This window comes from Nasonia vitripennis, chromosome 5 (assembly GCF_009193385.2).
Source record: "Nasonia vitripennis strain AsymCx chromosome 5, Nvit_psr_1.1, whole genome shotgun sequence".
Classification (NCBI taxonomy): domain Eukaryota; kingdom Metazoa; phylum Arthropoda; class Insecta; order Hymenoptera; family Pteromalidae; genus Nasonia; species Nasonia vitripennis.
The window spans coordinates 11,325,595-11,345,193 of record NC_045761.1 but is presented as its reverse complement, the minus strand read 5'-3'; the positions used below and the strand labels follow the sequence as shown (position 1 = coordinate 11,345,193).

General features: G+C 38.9%; 5 protein-coding genes across 16 annotated transcripts in view; 2 read left to right on the top strand and 3 right to left on the bottom strand.

The window, feature by feature from the left end:
• Positions 1 to 5,345, top strand: part of LOC100124207 (TOX high mobility group box family member 3) — a 244,955-nt gene extending 239,610 nt beyond the window's left edge. For 7 of the 11 annotated variants that reach the window (XM_008217683.4, XM_032601067.1, XM_008217677.4 and 4 more), the window contains 3 exons: positions 483 to 575; positions 1,303 to 1,586; positions 1,727 to 2,968. In XM_008217683.4, coding sequence (XP_008215905.1) covers positions 483 to 575; positions 1,303 to 1,586; positions 1,727 to 1,793 — 444 coding nt within the window. In that variant the 3' untranslated portion in view covers positions 1,794 to 2,968. Of the gene's footprint in view, positions 1 to 482; positions 576 to 1,302; positions 1,587 to 1,726 lie in introns of all 11 variants that reach the window. The other 4 variants (XM_031932491.2, XM_031932488.2, XM_032601068.1 and 1 more) reach the window with 4 other exon arrangements.
• LOC100124206 (histone H2B-like) lies at positions 4,217 to 6,680 on the bottom strand. Its single transcript, XM_001608057.6, has one exon. It carries the CDS (start codon positions 6,511 to 6,513, stop codon positions 6,121 to 6,123), a length of 393 nt encoding a protein of 130 aa, XP_001608107.1. The 5' UTR covers positions 6,514 to 6,680; the 3' UTR covers positions 4,217 to 6,120.
• Positions 6,681 to 6,749: 69 nt separating this feature from the next.
• Positions 6,750 to 9,011, top strand: LOC100124205 (2-methoxy-6-polyprenyl-1,4-benzoquinol methylase, mitochondrial). Its single transcript, XM_001608056.6, has 5 exons — positions 6,750 to 7,374; positions 7,459 to 7,871; positions 7,939 to 8,027; positions 8,112 to 8,235; positions 8,450 to 9,011. Exons 1-5 carry the CDS (start codon positions 7,197 to 7,199, stop codon positions 8,537 to 8,539), a joined length of 894 nt encoding a protein of 297 aa, XP_001608106.1. The 5' UTR covers positions 6,750 to 7,196; the 3' UTR covers positions 8,540 to 9,011.
• LOC100124204 (CD109 antigen) lies at positions 8,624 to 18,818 on the bottom strand. 2 transcript variants are annotated; one of them, XM_016986535.2, is made up of 12 exons: positions 18,521 to 18,818; positions 16,419 to 16,757; positions 15,451 to 15,804; positions 14,294 to 15,191; positions 13,719 to 14,222; positions 13,227 to 13,637; positions 12,807 to 13,155; positions 11,733 to 12,735; positions 11,113 to 11,647; positions 10,830 to 11,023; positions 10,470 to 10,750; positions 8,624 to 10,384 (listed from the first exon to the last, which is right to left on the bottom strand). In XM_016986535.2, exons 2-12 carry the CDS (start codon positions 16,751 to 16,753, stop codon positions 10,194 to 10,196), a joined length of 5,055 nt encoding a protein of 1,684 aa, XP_016842024.1. In that variant the 5' UTR covers positions 16,754 to 16,757; positions 18,521 to 18,818; the 3' UTR covers positions 8,624 to 10,193. The 2 variants fall into 2 exon arrangements, with proteins under 2 accessions (XP_016842024.1, XP_031788331.1); XM_031932471.2 differs by lacking the exon at positions 18,521 to 18,818 and adding an exon at positions 18,206 to 18,492 and having other exon boundaries at positions 8,630 to 10,384.
• Positions 18,819 to 18,993: 175 nt separating this feature from the next.
• Positions 18,994 to 19,565, bottom strand: LOC100115787 (histone H4). Its single transcript, XM_016981307.2, has one exon. It carries the CDS (start codon positions 19,428 to 19,430, stop codon positions 19,119 to 19,121), a length of 312 nt encoding a protein of 103 aa, XP_016836796.1. The 5' UTR covers positions 19,431 to 19,565; the 3' UTR covers positions 18,994 to 19,118.
• Positions 19,566 to 19,599: the final 34 nt, after the last annotated feature.

The window sequence follows — 19,599 nt, the reverse complement described above, 5'->3', positions numbered from 1 at the left end:
CATGCGAATGTCAACCATTCGAAAAGATAACTAAAAAAGACCACCTATATCCAAGGTTATTATGCTGTCAATTGATTCTCTTTCAGTTGAAGTTACCTCGGTACTTGAAAACATTTATTAAATGCGAAAGCGGTACGTACAAGTTAGAACACATCATCGTTACAGCATTTAAACCCCGCAAGAACCCGCGGAGAGAACTTTAAAATGCCCAGATTACCATGATTTTAAATATGAAAATATTGTACCGAAGGGAGCGACGTTCAAAAGTATTCAGATTAGACGCGCGCGCGTACAAAGTTTACCCTGCAAACAAAGATGCTTTCGCTGAAGTCGGGCACATCTTGGCTCCGATGCAAATTCAAAACCAACATTAATCTCCGCTTTCCTCTACGCTGAAACTATAAACATTCTTCAATTTAACAAGCATATGTATGTATGTATGTATAACGAGGGATTTAATATCGAACCTTTTGAATTTCCAGAGTCTAATGAGCAACCCGATGGCACCTCCACCTCACATGACGCAGCAGCACATGCAGCCGCAGGTCCCGCAGCAGCAGCAGTATATGCAGCAGGTCAGTGAACTCGGCTGCCCATCACACATGGAAAGTCTATCCTTTGGCGTGTGCACACAATAGACGTTCTCTCTCTCTCTCTCTCTCTCTCTCTCTCTCTCTCAGCCACCTTACAGCGCATGCGCTATACTCAACTCGCTGTGCTCTCTTGTTTCAAAAAGATTTTGCATCGCCGAGTATACACAAGGACCTTATAGAAGCAAGCGTATTTGAATTCCTGCATGCCGTTGCAGTTTCGCAAAACTATACCAATACCAAGATATACCCAGTGCAAAGAGACGACGAAAAAAATTACTAATACAGAAATGAGAGAAAAAGAAGGACGAGCTAAACGACCGTTCTGCAAATTAACGGGAAGATTGGATCAAATTACCGGCTCTGGAACGTTATATATAACTCGTTTGGCCTTTTGTATTATGCATTCGATCTTTGCCCCCTCCCTCCCTTCTCCCTCTCGTCTTTGTCTTTACTTTTCGTTTCGCTGCTCTCCGTTATTATGTCCCTCTTAGATTTTTTACCGAGCGTCTTGGCCAAATACGTTTTTTTGCAAGCGAGCTCTGTAATTTTTGGTTCTCAAAATCCTATTTATTTCACATTGATTCTAATGTGTGCAACAGAAAGAAAGCGAGTGTATAATATACTCTTTCGCGCGTTTGTATAAGTTTTCTTGTGGAACAACTCTATTACCTATCACAACAACAATTAACCAGGCTTTTCGGTGTTGCAGGTGCCACAGTCACAACAGGTGCCAGTACAGCAGCAGCAACAGCAACAACAACAGCAGATCCTGCATATGAGTCCACCGCGAGGCAACGATTCCTTGTCGAGTCCGCCGCCAGGTAGCAACTCTCAAGTAGCCGCTGCTGCTATGGCTCAACAGCAGCAGCAGCAACAACAGCATCCGACCAATGGCTGCATTCGTCACGGCTGCCCTAATCCCGCCATCTCCAATCATGAATGGGAGGACGAGTACTGTAGTAACGAGTGCGTAGTTAGCCACTGCAGGTTTGTGTGAGCATACAAGATTTATATTATAAATTTAGTTGCAAGATATCGATTTACGATGGTAATTTTTTGTTGAAAATCTGGAGTTGTAAATCAATTTTAGGTTATGTCATTAGCAATCGGTAACATTTTTAATGTCGTTGCAGGGATGTTTTCAACAATTGGGTACCGACAAATCAGAATCCACAGCAGAACTTCTCGACAGTTAAGTAAGAATCAGGAAATCATCGAGACCAGACACAATGACATGAAATATTGAAATTAATATTTAACAAACCTATACGCATTGGACTTTCGACAAATCGGAGAAGGTCCGTCGTCGACTGAGATAACAAAATAAGTCTTATCTGGTATGTACATAGAAGAAGAGGCGTAAAGAAAAAGATTAATTTTTTGGGAACGCAATCAAAACTCGTGCCCTGGACTGAATTGAAAGTGCGAGTAATTCACAAACCTTGAATTCTTTTCTCAACTTTTCTTGTCGCGTGAAAGGAGAAATAGTGCGCTTCAGCACCTTCAACAGTCGATGATGCGAAATAGAGAAAGAGAGAAATGGAAATCAAAGAGGGAACTAAAAACAAACAAGAGTAGCAAATGCATTATAATTTTAGTCGATATTCTAATTTCTTGATAGTATATTTTTTGTCTATTTGTTACGTCGTTTTATGAAAGGCACGAAATAGTTGTACGATGCTTCTTTTACGGAGTTAGAAAATACGAGACGGCAAAAAAATATAATCTCGGAGTTTATCGTAAAAGGAAGATGTTTGTTTTGCGTATCAATTTGGTAAAGAAGGAAACTGAAAAACAGCGAAACACAAAAATAAGAGAAGCATTACAATTTAAGGAGAGAAGTCGCATGTAAATAAGAGAAGAGGCAGGCAAACGCGAATACGGATGCATAACTCTTTGTAACTTTTTTGAAAGTGATAGATAGAAAGGCGAAAAATCGATGAGAGTCCCAAGCGATATTGACTTTATCGCGTGCTCTCGGACGAGTAGTTAGGAATTCGCAAAGATGAAGTTAATACAAGTAAAATATAACGAATTCTCTAGGCGTAGAGAACGTTGATCGATGATCAAGTGGTTTGCTGTACGATCAGTCAGTTATATGTAGCACGACAAATAAGAATGCGCATTAAATATGCACACCCTGGAAAAAACATACAATTTATTTTAGTAAAGTTTTATTTCTGGATTTTCTGTTCTAAAAATGATTTTTTAACCATTTTTTAACAAATTACGTTTGCGTAGCCTACACTTATTAGGTTTGAAAAAAAAAACTTTTTAGGTTTTGCAGATAATTGACAATGTTTGGTCAACGCGTTTAGAAATATCAGAATAAATGTATGTTATTTTCAGCGGAACACAGTAAACGTTGACGAGAATAAAAGAGTGGAAGAAAGAGAAAAAGGGAAGGAAAGAGGAAAAGCGTATAACGATAAACCGAATATGACGGTTACAATATGATGATTGACGATATATGTTCCTGACTGCTCTCGCCGCCTCCCACGGTGGCACTGATCGGGGGCTAATATACATACACATACATAGATATACAAATATATTTATGCGACAAAGACAGAGAAAACAAAAATCATTGTGTATAATAAACAATACTTCAGGCAGTCGCAGCGGCGCCCAAAAAACATCCCCTTATCGCACTCACCTTCGTGTCTCCCTAATCCTTGTCCTACTCCTCATCCTAATATTCCTTTCCTTACGAGCGCGTGTTTACTTCGTGAGGTTTTGTTGTTGATCATCACTATCTCTCTCTTTCAGAAAGCGATTATTTTTCTATAATGATAAGGGTATTATGATATCGTGCGTTTCTGCGAGCCGCACGCATGCGATGATTTATTATGTATGTTCGAAGTGCCGATTGAACGACTTCTTATATTTTTATTTTGTTTTTTATCATCATTATTATAATTGTAACTATCAATATTATTTTTATGATTTGTATTTTATTGATCGACCTGATTATTTTGTTGCCAGTTCCTCAGTGCCAATGACTTTTCTCTTTAGCTTGTTTTATTCTTGAATGATAGTTAAACAGTGGAAGGCAATATTTCTATAACTAACACGCTCGCCATTATGAATAAATGATTCAATAAAATAGTTGAGAAAATAAATTTTACATTCAGTTGCAAAGTAATCGAATTATTACATATGTTATTAGAAATTACTTCCACGTGATCGATTACTGGCAGACGAGATAATTACGACTTCAACAGCTATATAAAATTGTAGAAGAATTTTTTCTCTTTTTTATACAACGTACTGATTATAATTTCATTGATTAATGAACAGGTCGATTGTGGGCCCCTAAAACAGTTTTGTAAAAGTGTTCTTTGGCGTCCCATTTGTATGTTTACTAGTTAAGTATATATTTTTGTTATTATATAACGAGATTAGCGAAACGTTGCACGAACGATTGTTCACTCGGCTTTGTGGGTTGAAGACGCATTTATTTTTATTAATATTAAAAATCATTCATTTTTACGCATATTAAAATGCGTATGTCAAATTGAAACAAACTGTTTGAAAATAGGATCTGTGCGACGACGTTCGCGCATACGAGGCGCTGCTCTCCTATTCTTATGCGTTTTTTCTCGTTTATTTTTATTTTTATTTTTTTTTTTCATTTAAGAAAGATCTTTTACGTATAGACTTACCAACCCTGCCCCCTTTTTTTCACATTCTTATTGTACATACATAAAAGAAATATTTGATAGATATCTAGGCTAAGTCATAAGAAAACAAATTATAGTCGATACTGTATTATATACCGATGATGATTTGAGGTATATTAAGAAAAAGCACGATATATATAAATATTATATGAAAAAATATAAATATATTCTATCTCCATGCGTGGAGTGCGGCGAATTCGTTAAAATGTATTATTTGTCCGGTGTCAAATAATAAATAAGTAATGTAGCTTCCAATAGAGTTTTGCAATGAAATCAAAATGTAATATTTAGATTATTTGTATTTTGATTTTATTCCATTACTATTAGAAGTATATGTTATATTTCAAAGCTGACGTCGTTCGAACAATGTATTTTGTTAATTATTAAATATTAATAATATGTTTGATAAACGAAATGGTAAAATTATGACGAATAAGAGAGCGAATTTCGCCGAGCTCCCACGAAGCCTCCAATCGATAACTGCGACTGGCGAGCATAGTTATTATTGATTATTGAGTAAAGATTAAGAAAAAAAAACGTTGGGTAATCAAGTCGCCACAAGAGGCGAAGATTCTTAAAAACATACATGGATAATACCATCCTGCGGACAACTATACGCAGATGAAAATCCCAAGCGATATGCTAATGATAAGAAAACTACGCGTAAGACACAACGTTTCTTCGCCAACGCGAGCGATCAGTTTTAAGAGAAAATAAAGCAAGGAAAAAAATTGTTCTTCATAACCGTGCGAGGCTCTGTATAACTTATGTAGAAACAAGTTGTTCTGTTTTTTGTTTACGATGTACGCGAGCGTGTTCGAAGTTTTGATGAAAGCAAATGCGATAGAAGTGGAGAGATAATAATAAAAATGCGTACCTATCGATGATATACACATACAGACACACACGCTAAAGAAAAAAGTAAATCTAGCAACTATCGAGCGTATAATAGTAGCACTAGCACTACACATCAAAAGCTAATATATGATGGTGATTTGCAATGATTTATGTTCGTTTCTATTGTTTTCTGTACAAAGACTTCATTATTATTAAACGATTTCAGTCCCAACATTGTTTGTGAGTTTTCATTTTCCCCATTTTTCCCTTATTTTATGCTTCCTCTAATTTTACAATTTTACGTATATAATCAAACATACTTATGGGATTTGAATAAATCAGTAATAAGAATGTTTAGGTTTACATACATTCAATTTACTCATGTGATTCTAAACTATTTACGTATAAAAAATTCTTACTCATCGTATTTTCTAATACTTTCGGACAACCAGTAGATATATTTCTTTCAACTGATTATGCAATGCTGAACATAAACAATTTAATGATTGTTATGCAAAGTGGATCTAACAGTATGCATAAAATATGTTTAATTGTTTAACAATGTATAATGTTAAAACACACATTTTTAAATTAACCGTGTACTTAAATATTGAAAATAATAAATATGAAGTTCCTTTTTAATTGTTTAGATCCGATTTGCAAATATAATTTTGTGTTTGATTATGGCGATATATTATAATATTGACTATGTGTTCTTATATAATTATTCGAAATACAATTGTTGATGTCAGATTATATAAATGTTGCAGTAGTTATTTGATCAACCTATAATATTTATTTCAATAATAAAATAAAATATACATTAATGTAGAATTTTTTTTATTGTGATTTGGAAGTTTTTAATTATTCATTTTTATTAATTTTTTATCGATATGCTGATAACAGTTGGTATGTACGTTTTAAATATTTGGTAGCCCTGATAAGGGCCGATTGCTTTTTTTGGGTGGCCCTGAAAAGGACCATTTTAATTGTAGAAGCATGTAGATTTACTTAGCGCTGGTGTACTTAGTAACAGCCTTAGTACCCTCGCTGACGGCGTGTTTAGCGAGTTCACCAGGAAGAAGGAGCCGAATGGCTGTTTGGATCTCCCGGGATGTGATGGTCGACCTCTTGTTGTACTGAACAAGTCGAGAGGCTTCAGCGGCAATGCGCTCAAAGATATCGTTGACGAAGCTGTTCATAACGCTCATCGCCTTGCTCGAGACGCCGGTGTCCGGGTGGACCTGCTTCAACACCTTGTAAATGTAGGTAGCGTAACTCTCCTTCCTCTTCTTCTTCTTCTTCATCTTCTTGTCATCTTTGCTGCTAATGTTCTTGGCAACCTTCTCGACCTTCTTAGCAGCAGCGGTAGCAGCAGCCTTGCCACTTTTAGGAGCCATCTTCGAAGCTTTTGAGATACTTGAAGTAAACCAAGTGAGTCCGGTTACCGGTATTCTGAGACTGAATAATTTTTTGGCGGCGGACCCGACTTATATTATAAGTTGCGCGAACCTGCGCCGAACCAATCACCGCTCGCTGTTACTCGGCAGTGGGGGAAAGCAACAGTTTTTTGTTTACCCCCACTCTCAAACAGTTGACAGCCATGTGCGCGCAGGACTATCACACTTCCGCGAGAGGGCGCACGAGTGCTGCCCAACCTCTCTGATGAATTAATTCACGTGCGCGCTGAATTTGTTTTTAAATCTACCGATTTGGTTGCGAATTGCGATTAAAAAGTTTTTAAAACTAAAATGAAAAAACAGATTATGCCTACTCGTTACTAATTTTTTCACTTATTGATTTTTATTTTAATTTGAAATAGCAATAAAATCAATTACATTAAATTATTGCAATCTATCAAAGTATGTGTAGATATATCTACCGATAAAGAACAGACGCTTATAAATTATGCAATGAGTGGTAATTTCGTCGACAATAGCTTTTATATATATATATATATACATACAGCATGTCTCGAGTCGCCATAAACATAACCTAAAAATTTAGCACGAGATTGTCAAGCAGAGAGTAGCAATTGAGTGTTGTGTTTTTTTTTATTAGAATCTTCGTTAAATACTTAAACATGAATCTAAGAACACCGTTTCGATTTGCACTGAGCCGAGACTATAATTTACTCAAAAGACGAAATTTCAAAGCCAGCTGTTTTAATCAAAATAAGACCCAGGCAGCTGATAAAGATAATGATAAAACCACACACTTTGGATTTAAAACCATCAAAGAATCTGAAAAAACGAAAGAAGGTAGCGAACCATTTTACGATTAACTATTAATTAACTCTTGTAAGATTTCTTTGATATATTAATGGCATGCGCTTTATTTCACAGTATATTCAGTATTTGAGAATGTTGCAAATTCTTATGATCAAATGAACGATGCCATGAGTTTTGGAATTCATAGAATATGGAAAGATCAGTTTATACAGAGACTTGACCCAGAACATGGTACTCGGCTTCTAGACTGCGCAGGTGGAACAGGAGATATAACTTTCCGATACCTGACATACTTGAAAAATAAGTGTAATCCAAAAGCTATCAAAAGTCATGTAACCGTATGTGATATAAATGCTAATATGTTAGATGTTGGACAAGTCAGAGCCAAAAGACAAGGTTTTACTGTAGAAAATGGATATGATATAGCATGGCAACAAGCTAATGCAGAAGAACTTCCTTTTGACAGTGAAACGTATACAGCATATACCATTGCTTTTGGTATTAGAAACGTTACAAGAGTTGATAAGGTATCAATCAATTTTTGAATTTGTCAACTTACTTGTATACAAATTTATTTAAAGCTGTTTTTTGCAGGCTTTGGCTGAAGCTTATAGAGTATTAAGGCCTGGTGGAAGATTCCTTTGTTTGGAGTTTAGCCACGTAGACAATGATTTACTGAGATGGTTTGTGTCGCACAATATTTCAGAATCAGCCAATGTAATTTTGTATCAGTAATGGTTATTATCTTAATTTTAATTCTTTTTTAGGGTATATGATCAATACTCATTTCAAGTAATTCCAGTATTAGGGACACTTATTGCTGGTCAATGGCAACCCTATCAATATCTAGTTGAGAGTATTAGGAAGTTTCCCAAACAAGAGGAATTTAAAGTATGTTAATAGTACTTGTACAGATAATATATGCAACTGACTTCATGAAACAGATTTAGCAAAAACTTTAGAAACTGATTACTAGTATCAGCAAAACTAACTTGTTTCATTTTCTGATACTAGAAATTAGTTTCCAAAGTTTGAGTAAAGCTTGTTTCTGGGTCGTCTCTTTGCAAGTTAGTAAAATACTTATCACAAAACTATATTTTTCTAGGAGATGATTTCAAATGCTGGTTTCAAGAGAGTTACTTATGAAAATATAACTTTTGGAACAGTTGCAATACACATCGGACATAAGGAATAAGCTTTATCAAAGGATTTTTAAATGGCTCAATTTGTGTTAATGTGTTTTTTCACCAATTATGTTTGAAATAACTGAGTACTCTCATTATAATTTTTCACGTTTTTATTCATACAAATGTTATAAAACTTAAAAAATTTGTTTAACATATCCAAATACTATTTTTACTATTGTAAAAATAATTTATTAGCAATGTGACAAACGCGAATATCAGACAAAAATTTGATACTCTTGTTAATGTTAAACACTGTATATTCTATTGAAACGACAACGATTCTGTGAACGTAAGATAAGCTATGTAAATAAATAGCATTAGTTTTTTACATTAAAAAAATAAGGCATGTTAACATTTTTTTTTGCGATTCGTAACGCAATAGCGATACGATCTTTGGCCGGCGGTGTTTACACATTCTAAACAAAGAGTAATGCTACAGATATGTAAAATTAGCTGGTAAATCAAGAATGAAAAAAAAAACTTATAACTAATGCAGTAAATACAAAAACTATTTGCATAATGAAATATGAATACATAATGCTCCGAAAGTATATAAAAAAATAAAAATACATTTCGTGTATACAGCAAAAATTTTACTTGGACGGCTTTCTAATAATCGGGTTCATTATTGATGATTTTTTAAGAATTACACAAATATATTTTAGATGTAATAGATCTAGTTAAAATAGAGTTGATTTTTATATAAATTTAAAAACACTCAACAATTGAACCCAACACTTCACACATTCTACTACTCTTATACACTAAATATAAATTCTAATGGATGGAATCTTTTACAATTGTTAAATGTACAATTCAGAAGTATTGTACAGCGCATAAAAATGTTGGTTTGATTTAATTATTTTTAATTTTAAACCTTGCAAACAATGAATTATCATACTTTTTATGATTATCACATTATTCAAATATTTTTTTATATTAAAAGTTTGTCCTTTAATATTGATTAATATTGTAATTGTAATTACTTTAGTTTTTCTATGTACACAACAACAGTTTTATCTGTTTTTTTTTGTCATAGGAAATAAAATCAACTTTTTTAAGTTTCATTTGAACTTTTGATAACTGAAAATATCAAATCTTAACAATTTTGAAATATCTTTCAGATGCTTCGAATTTCATTAGGTATTAGAGATTCTCTCCACTTGTAACAAATTAAGAATCTTAGCAAAAAGCTATATTAGGACGGAATTATTATCGTACTGTGCGCTTTTTATGCACATAGCGTCAAAATCATTTCTATTACGCTAGTAAAAGTTTGTTCTTTTGTACTTGACATTATCTATTGCCTATAAAAGAATTTGTACGAATGCCTCTACAATGTAGTGTATACATTTCAGATCTAGGATCTTTTGCGCTATTTTAGTCATTAACGCGTGTACTTTAATGATATCAATTCAATAGTAAGGCACCATGCAAAGAAACGATTATAAGTATAAAAACATTCAATTTTTTACAAATTGGATTTAGTGCAGAAATTTAAGACTTCATTATTTAATGTTGAATTCCTGCATGGAAGATAGCGATATCGTTACATATTCAAGAAAACCGAATCTGTTCCCTTAACTTTCTCTTTTCGGTCTCCTTTGTTCGTCTATTAATTTTCGCACAAAAACTATGTAGAAAGTCAAGATTATTAAATCTCTAGCCGACTTCCGAGTCTCGTGTTCTAAAGATGAAGAAAAATGATATCATTATTATTAAAAAGCCTGGTGGACTGAGCAGCATCGCAGCATTGTAAATTGGACAGTATGGACATTGGGAGCTTCCGCACACTTCGCAGATGTTTAATACATAGGTTGGCAATGAATCGAACATTGTTTCGTTAAATCGTTCTACAAAGAAAATTTTTTCGTTATAATAGATAGAAAATATTAGTAACCACTAATTCAAAAACATAACATTATTTTAATACTTTACCTGGTGAGTAATAATCGTAAACTCTAATTGGAAGATATCTGGACATATTAGCGACTGGATACCACCGTTCAATAGTGAAATTGACACACGTTTCTTCCTGGTCGAGATAGTCAAAGTAGAAAAGTACCTTCGACGGTTGGAATCGCGCTCTTTGCAGATTTCTAACTTGACGTGATAATATGTAACGATCAAGGTTTTGCTGTTGGATTATATAGCCAGTAGGAATCGTAACATCAAGTACCGCCATTCCCGATCTCTCCGACTCATTAACATTAATCCATCTGAAAGCACACCGTTAGATTATGTATTCCATATGAAACTAGAAAATCGCAATGTTACAAAAATCAATTGAATTCGTACCTTTGACAACTTAGATAAGTAATGTGAGACTGATTTCTTCCATAAAAGTTAGCGTGTGTGACTAAATCGAAGGCTGGAACAGGCGGCTTCGTTTGGAATCTCCTGATGTCTACGTTGTACTGTACGTGCATTTGCAAGATTGCATAACCTGCTCCCTTTGCCTGCACTTTAACAGTACCCCATGCTTCTGGAATCTGCAAAAGGAGATTCAAATGTCAAAATTCAATATATTACTTGTTCAAGTATACGTTTAAAATGGGAGTTTGTTATAATTTTAACTTACGTGAAGAGTTTGCAACCTCGCAAGATTTTTGTTGTTGACATGCAGTATATTTGTTTGTCCTGGCAGAGCTGTAGCCTCGATTGTTACCGACAATTGGCTCACGTCTCGGATTCTTGACCTGACTGTGTATTCCATGAGTGCTTTCATAGCCCAGGCGGTATCCTGCGTTGAGGCCCAGCCACCGTCCGTCAGTCTCTGAGAGTTAAGCCACTTGACTATTGGTTCAACTTCAACCTCTTGTCTCGCTACATGTACCAAAAGCGCATACGCCGTTGTTTCTATATTCTCCGAATCGTACGTGTAGGGCAGACGCGGCAGCAAAAACGGTTTCTGATTCTCGGTTTTATATGGTGGCTGAGGCACCATTTCCCGACCCCAGTACACAAGACCACCTTCCTCACGTCTATAGCGACGCAGTAAGTTGAACGCCTGCTCAGCCGTTGATGCCTTAGCTTGAAGTAACGCGTATGCCACTATAGCTATCTCATATGGTCGACCCCCTAGTTCTAGGAGTTGAAGGTTTTGCTCAAGGTACCTGTAATAATCATGATTGTTATTTATTGAAATAATTAGATGTATATAGTTATTTGTTATTATTATTAAGAAAGTCGAATATCCACCTCACGGCATTGGCAGCAGCAAGGGCGACTCTAGCACCCAATCCGTCCGATAGATCTTTGACGGTCTCGAGCGTAATGAGTACGTGTGCTGTAAGAGATATATTACGCGATGACTTGTACGGATAGTGACTTTCATCTCCGTCATAGTGCAGCGTGCTGTTTATCTTGCGATCAGGTAGCCAGGTGACCTCGTAGAATGAGCCTTCGTATGTCTGATGGTCCAGTAACCAGGATACTGCTTGAGCTATGACCTTCGGATCGATGTAAAGATGATTCTCCCATTCGTAGAAGCTAGCTTCTTCAAAGATCCGCACACAGTAAGCAGTCAGCCAGACACTCGGAGACGATACATTCCAGTCGCTTCGAAACAAGGAGAATGATCCATCGGGATTCATGAAAGAGAGTTGACGCTGGTAGCCAATGTTCATGTAGTAAAAACTTTGCTTTTCTTGAGTGAGATTACGCTGGTTGATCAGACGCATATGTAGGGTAGTGTACATATTGGCGGCAAAACTGAACATCGTTTGCTCGCCGCAGTCCATAGGCAGACCGATGAGACTCGTTGCGTTGACCGGCATCGTAGGGAAAATCGGACCCACCACGTCACCGACGACACTAATGGTAGCTTTGTTGGATCCAAATATGTAATAACGATCCTCTTCGTACGGGATGATAGGAGTTTCAGTGATATTCACATGCATGTACTGGAAGACGTAGGCGCGGTTACTCAAATCCAAAAGTATCGACTGATGTCTGTACTGCGGCAGACCGTCGGCTTCAACGTGCAGCGTTCTCGTAGCTGAGTCTTTACCAATAAGCGTTGTCGCAGAGATGTGTACTTTTATATCACCCAACCGCACTGGTACGATTGGAATGTAAACAATTGAGGCATCTTGAGCTGGTATCCATAAGAAGAACTGATGTTCACCGAATGAAGTACGCGGATTGTAGGACTCAACTATACCGTTATCCTCCACGTGAACAAATTTGTAATCTCTAGAATCTACAAAAATGCATACAAATTATAGATTCCTGCATATGTTAAAGAATAAACGTAAAGAAAAAATGAATTACCTGCTAATACGACTGTGGCCTCGATATTGTATCTCATGTAGTTGAAGATGGATACACGAATACCGACCTGTTCACCTTGCTTACAATGCTCTGGCATCTCGACGTTGATGTAGAATGGTAACACAGCAATGTACTCCAGAGCAGTAGGCAACATACCAAATCCATTAGTAGGACTCATACCGAAAGCTGTGATCATCCAGTGAACAGGCGTCTTGGGTACATCAATGTTGAAGATAAAACGTCCATGCGGTCCGATGTTGATATCTCGCCACATCCAAACGTTCTCGTATTGACGCTGGATACGGTTGAAGCGCCACTTACGGAAGTGTGCGATGTCAGTTGCATTGCCCTACAAAAGTTTAGATTTTTAAATTGTACATTTTAATTTACTGAACTGATTGCTTGACCAACTGAACTCACCACTGGACAACGTGCTTCGTCAGTGCCGTCGTCGCATTGCATGATACCATCGCATTGCTGCTCTACTCGGTAACACCTGCCAGTGAGACACTCAAGATAGCCCAATGTACGGTTACAGTGTTCCGGCCTGCGATATATCACCGCATCTGTAAACGCTACCAGACCTATGTATTCAAAGGTCCGATTAACGTCTATACCAAAAGTTGATGATGGGAAATTCACTACAACATCGGGATCGCCTTCGTGGAAGAGCCAAGTGTGAGCGTGCGTGCCGTTGGTCTGTTCGCCAAAATTCGACATTTTCTCAATGACGTTGGCATAGGTCAGCTCGTTACCAGCCTGCATTGCGTAGAACGAGCGATCAATGCCCGAAAGTGCTACGTATGCGCCCGCCTCGCCGTAAACTGCTACCTGTAAGAAGTCACATCAAAAGAATATCAATACAAGTTCAAACTTTTTAACTTTGACACAGAAGCTAGAAATTATAAATACCTCGACTCGTTCGCCCGTACGAGCTTTCTTATTGTTAATAAATACTGTAAAATTATTTCTTGAAATACCGTTGACTGGTACAGTTAATGAATCGGCTATTACATCTCCGTATTTTCCAACATGATAGACAAGCACGGTGGCGACAGGTGCCATTTCAGGACTGAGAGGCACAGCAAAAGTCTTGATGGACTGCTGCATATGCTCATCGCTCGTCAGCAAGATCGTACCCTTCGACATGACAAGGTAGTTGAAGCTCTCGATGTAGAAGTTGGATTGCACATGGAGCACGAGATACTCGCCGACCTTGGCCTTCTCGGTGGAAGTCCAAACCTTGATATGTTTTTGATTTGGAGATTCGTGGGCCAGCATCAGAAGCTCAGCGTGAGCATGATGGCCCTCGCCGTCTGTCAAATCGGCGTAAAAGCGCATCGATACAATTTCGTTGAGTAATTGCTGCGTGTGTTGAGGGCCTTGAGACGATTCAAATTGTTTTCTCAAATCAATCTGAAAAAAAATTTGCATCATAAATTTGTTTCCCATGTTACTAAAATGTGTTTTGAGCAAACGGGCTTCACCTGCAAAGACCAAACAGCCGCATTCTCAGGCGAGACTCTGACAATTTGATTGTCCAATGACCTGCGACCACTCCTCATTTCTATATCTCCTCTGACTTCGAGCTGAGCTCCGCGCAACTGCGCTGCTCTCAAGGGTGAGCCATCGTGGAACGACGCAACGAGATTCAGATCGAATGGCATTCCAGGTTTAAACACCTGGGGCGAGCCACCGAAAAAGTGGATCTTGATGCTCGAGTTATAAATACGAGCTGTAGAGTATCCGACAATAATTTCTTCGAGGAAGCGCTCACCAACCGTCGCCGTTACTGTTACTTCCATGCCGTCGCTATTATTTGGCAAATATGGTAGCAGCTCGCTCATCGGATATTGGAATCTATACGTGCCATTGAAAAACCTGAGTACTGGCACGGTTTCCCTGAACAGGTCCGGCGGATTAAACCACGCTGGATAGTATTCATTGAAATTGAAATATCTATCGGGAATGTTTTCCATGGCACCAGTAGTCTGGCTGTACTTGTTGATAGGCTTGAAGCTCGCTTTGAGTGTGAGATTGCCGTGTACGGGTGCGCCCGAGGTGTAATTAGCCTGGACGATACCGTGGATGTAAGGCTCGTTGTCGAAGAAGAAGGCGGGCATGGTCACATTGACCTCAAAGCGCGTCTGGTAGTACTCTTCGACAAAGATGGCCTTCTCCTCGATCTGTCCCTGGGCTATGACCTTGATGATCCACTCACCAAAGACCGGCTGGTCGGACAGTTGATAAGATAGCGAGACCGTTCCGAGGTTGCTCTGCTTACTCAGCCAACGACGCATAATTCGCCGGTACGGGTCCAGCATGTGCACCTCCACCGTGTCGTCGAAAGCCTTCAGCTCTGTGTTTATTGGTATCGTGCGGAATCTGCATTTGAAAAATTCAACGTTTAATACTAGATTCTTAACTAAATGAAGACTCATTTTTGAATATAATGTTTTCTAAGAATCGCCTTGAAGTTACAGTTTAAGCGCGTAATCGTTAATAAAAATTTACGATCTATTCTAATTACTTCTGAATACACCGCAATTTCAATGAACAACTTATATGGAAATCAAACCGTTAACTAGCCCAAAAATGATCCCGTATATAAAAAATACATTTAAAAAATCATAAAATAACCAACCTGATGGTCTGTCCCTGCATGTAGACAGGCTTGTCGCACTGAATGAAGATGGTCATGGATCTCTGGGTGAAGGTAAGCGTGGTCTCGTTGAGGAAGGCCTGTCCACCAGTGAGACTGTTGTAGTTGCCCTCTACTCGCAGCCTGTAATCTCCGTGAACCGAAGTCGGCGGCATCCGCATCATCAACTTCTCGGGGATGCCTTCGCGTACCTCCTGGAAATCCGCGGCTATTTCGACACCATTGCGCTGGATTGAGGAGCGCACCATCATTGGCAGTGGACTACGTAAGATGTTGACTGCCACACGGTAAACCTGGCCCGGTCGTACCATCCGCGACGCAACGATAAAGTATGTCCTGAAAATCGATGGAAAAGGTTATTGAATTTTAAATTGAATCAAGCATGATCTTATATGCGATTGAGACTATTACTTCATGACCGCAAGTAAACCGAGAATCGAAACGTGAAAGTGTGACACTTTGAAGAAAGCTTGTTTTGATTATTTGCTTCGTTCTAATAATCATGTGCACCGGGTAAAACCAAATCATAGTTTAAAATTAAATTTTGTTACGCTGTATCAGAAATAAATATTTACTTCCTGTTCGGTATCGAATTACAGTATACTATTGTTATATCTTCCGTTGTAATTGAGTTTATTGAAGGTGTGAAATTATTTGTTATTTTTCTTAATAGCTTGTGGACGGTAGCAAAAACACAAGTGACCTCATAAGGGGTGATGAAAGCAAAGAGTAATCTTACGCCGCTGTCGACTTGTTAAAACTACAATTAATCCTTTGTTCAATAATCGCATCGACTCCTCTATCGCGACACCGCTTTTTATCGGCGACATTGAACGACTTTTACGCTAACCAACGATTAAAAAAGTTCATTTTGCGCGATATTTTGTTTATTTTGAATAATTCAGCCATTATTTTCTTGCTTTTTTTTATAATCGATAAACTACACTCACGCTTCCTTGATGATGACATTTTCGTTCTGCTGACTAGTCGCTCGGTAGCCGAATCCAAAATTGCTGTCTCGGTCTCTGCTGCTCGTGTCCCTGTTGATCGAGTCCCAGTCTCTGGTGCTACCACTGTTGCCGAGTACATTATCCCGGTCTCGATCTCTGTCCCTGAACTCCACCCTATCTCGATCTCGATCTCTGTCTCTGAAGTCCTGTTCTCGACCGTCGTCGAAGCGGTTCCAGGGTAACCTCGGCGCCTCCGTCTGTTCCGGTGGAAACTGCGCCCGACTAATGCCCACCAGGGCCAGTAGGGCCAGAGCTGCTGCCACTTCTCGCCGCATGTTTCTAAAACATATTTAAGATTTGATTTTCCTGTTGCTGTGGGTAAGGTAGTCGTTAAAACAACATTAAGTTTGAGTAATGCGAAATTTGTTTTCATGTCAGAGGGTAGTTTGAAAATCTGTTTTGGAATACAATCACATTTTTTCCTCGTATTTGCAAGTGTAATTATATCCTCATATTATAAGCTGTTTATATAGATAGCGATTCATTAGTCGGGTATGACTAACGAGAGGCGCCGGAAACGTCCGAAAATCAGCAAGTGCAACGGTTAGATTCGATCTTGTCACCGCGCGAGAGTTTTCGATATACTCACTCTTTCATGTACATGAGTCATATAGAGCGTGCATCTGCAGCGCGAGGCTAAGCAAACGATCTAGCATAGACTCATAGAGCCGAGCATACGGCATTACGTTTAATTGTGCCTTTTACTATATGCGGGACAACGCGATAGTCAATCGCTTCTTCCCAGCTATAGCCAGACACACACACACACATACATACATACACACACACACACACACACACACATATATATATATATATATATATATATATATATATATATATAATGTATCTGTCTATAGCACGTAGTGTATGCGCGAGAAAGGAAAGAGTGTGTCTTTAGCCGTGTTTACTTATTAAATTGGCTTATCTCTACAGTTCAAACGAGTTTATCAATGTGTTAATACTGTTAAAGCTGGAGATTCAAACGCTCCGAAGTGCAATATCTCTAAAAATTTGAAAAGTAGTGGAGAACTGCAGAGGAATGCATGAAAAACTCCCCCACAAAGTACATAATGAGACTATACGCAGGCACGGAATATATATATATATATATATATATATATATACACACACATACGAACGACATTTTCACGCCCACGCCTGGCCCAACCTCTCTGCCCAGCTTAATCATCGTATCTTTAAACTATACTAGCGTCTGAAGTTATGTCGCTTACGCGCGTAGTAGCCACAACGTTTGCCTCGAGGCTGTACTACTTATTTTCCAGTAAAAAGGGTTCCGGATGAAAACAAATCGTAAAGTCTTATCATCGCGAAGATGACGCGAGGATGTGGGTTAAGGATAGTGCATAAAAATAGCGACTTGATTAGCTTGGTTAATTAAGCTTCAATTTAAAATTGTAACTTTCAAACTATAACGTCTACCCCGCTTTGAAATTCGATCCCAACCCAACCAAGCGTCGATAAGAATTAGTAAAAACTACAACTATACTAGCGAGCCAACAATGGAAAAGTCGAGTCAGCCATGTCGATATACGTTACACCATGCACACACCGCGGCAGTGTATAGCCGAGAAAAAAGTGAAAAGGCGACAGCACTCCCCACACCTCGTCTCATAAAAATACTAAGTGCAAAGCACTCGATTCTCCGACAAAATGCTACTCGATCTTCTACTTGCATACTATTGATAATAAAACAAAAATCTAACCTCGAAAAAAGTTACTGTTCAAAAAGCCAGCACACACACAGAGACACGCAAGCGTGCACTGTATCACAGTAGTAACGCACAGGTTAACGGCAGCGCGTTCGCCATCCTGGGACCACCGAGTATTTACGATCTAGAAAGAAATCGGAGAAGAGGCAAAAGGAGCCGAGTTGATAACCCTTCGTCAACAAGCGATATTCAACCGATATTCAACCGATCGCGTTTACAGTGGCTGCAGCGCGGGATCGGGCGTGTGCCGCGCGCGAGCTATAGCGGTCAACGCCCAAAAATACCTGACTGTTGACTTGTCTCTTTTACCTGCTGGCGGCAGCAGCGGCAACTTGTAGACCTGCGCGAGGCGTCTCTCTGCTGCTGCTTGTGCTGTTGGCGTCGCTCCTTCACTGTGTGATTTTTTCACTAGGATGCACCGATTCACCTGTACACTGTCTCGTAGTCGCGGACGAGGTAGGGCTGATTCGGCATAGCAGGTGCAGCGTCTTCGAGACGAGCTGCGTGTGTCTGGGTACCCTGTGGGAGGGTCCGCTTCGTCACTGGGACGAATACAAGCGCGACCGATCGGTACGGCGGTTCGCCGCGGGACTGAGCGGCGGCGACTCCCACGAGCGGAGAGAGAGGACGTGTAAGGTGGTATAGTATATGGCGTGTGTATGTGTACACGCCACTGCAGGTTCCCCTTCCCTCTTTTAGCTTCGATCCGAAGTATACGCGAGATGTGTACATGCGTGTTGGTAGTTTTTAAATCATAACAGTTTCTTAAAAGCATAAAGGGATATATACTATACTTTTTTAATGAAAGAACAAGCTAACATGTTAATCATTCCATTGTTAAAATCATATGGTGGCCCTGAAAAGGGCCGATTGTTTTAAGAGCAGATGTGTAGGAAAAATTTAAGAGTTAGCCGCCGAAACCGTAGAGGGTGCGTCCTTGTCTCTTGAGAGCGTAGACAACATCCATGGCAGTCACGGTCTTCCTCTTGGCGTGTTCGGTGTAGGTCACAGCATCTCGGATGACGTTCTCGAGGAAAACCTTGAGGACGCCGCGAGTTTCCTCGTAGATCAATCCAGAGATACGCTTGACTCCTCCACGCCTCGCTAGACGGCGAATAGCGGGTTTGGTGATGCCTTGGATATTGTCACGAAGAACCTTGCGATGACGTTTCGCTCCACCTTTTCCAAGTCCTTTGCCTCCTTTTCCGCGTCCGGTCATCTTAACTCCTTAAGATCCTTTACTGTATAGGCGATCGTTCTTCGACAACTGATAGTCGGAATATAATTTTTTAGCGGGCCCGTCAACGTGTTTTATACCCTCAAATCGTCTTTTCCCCCAGTTTCGCCACATACACATCCCCTCTCCTAACGCCAAGCGCCAATCGCAG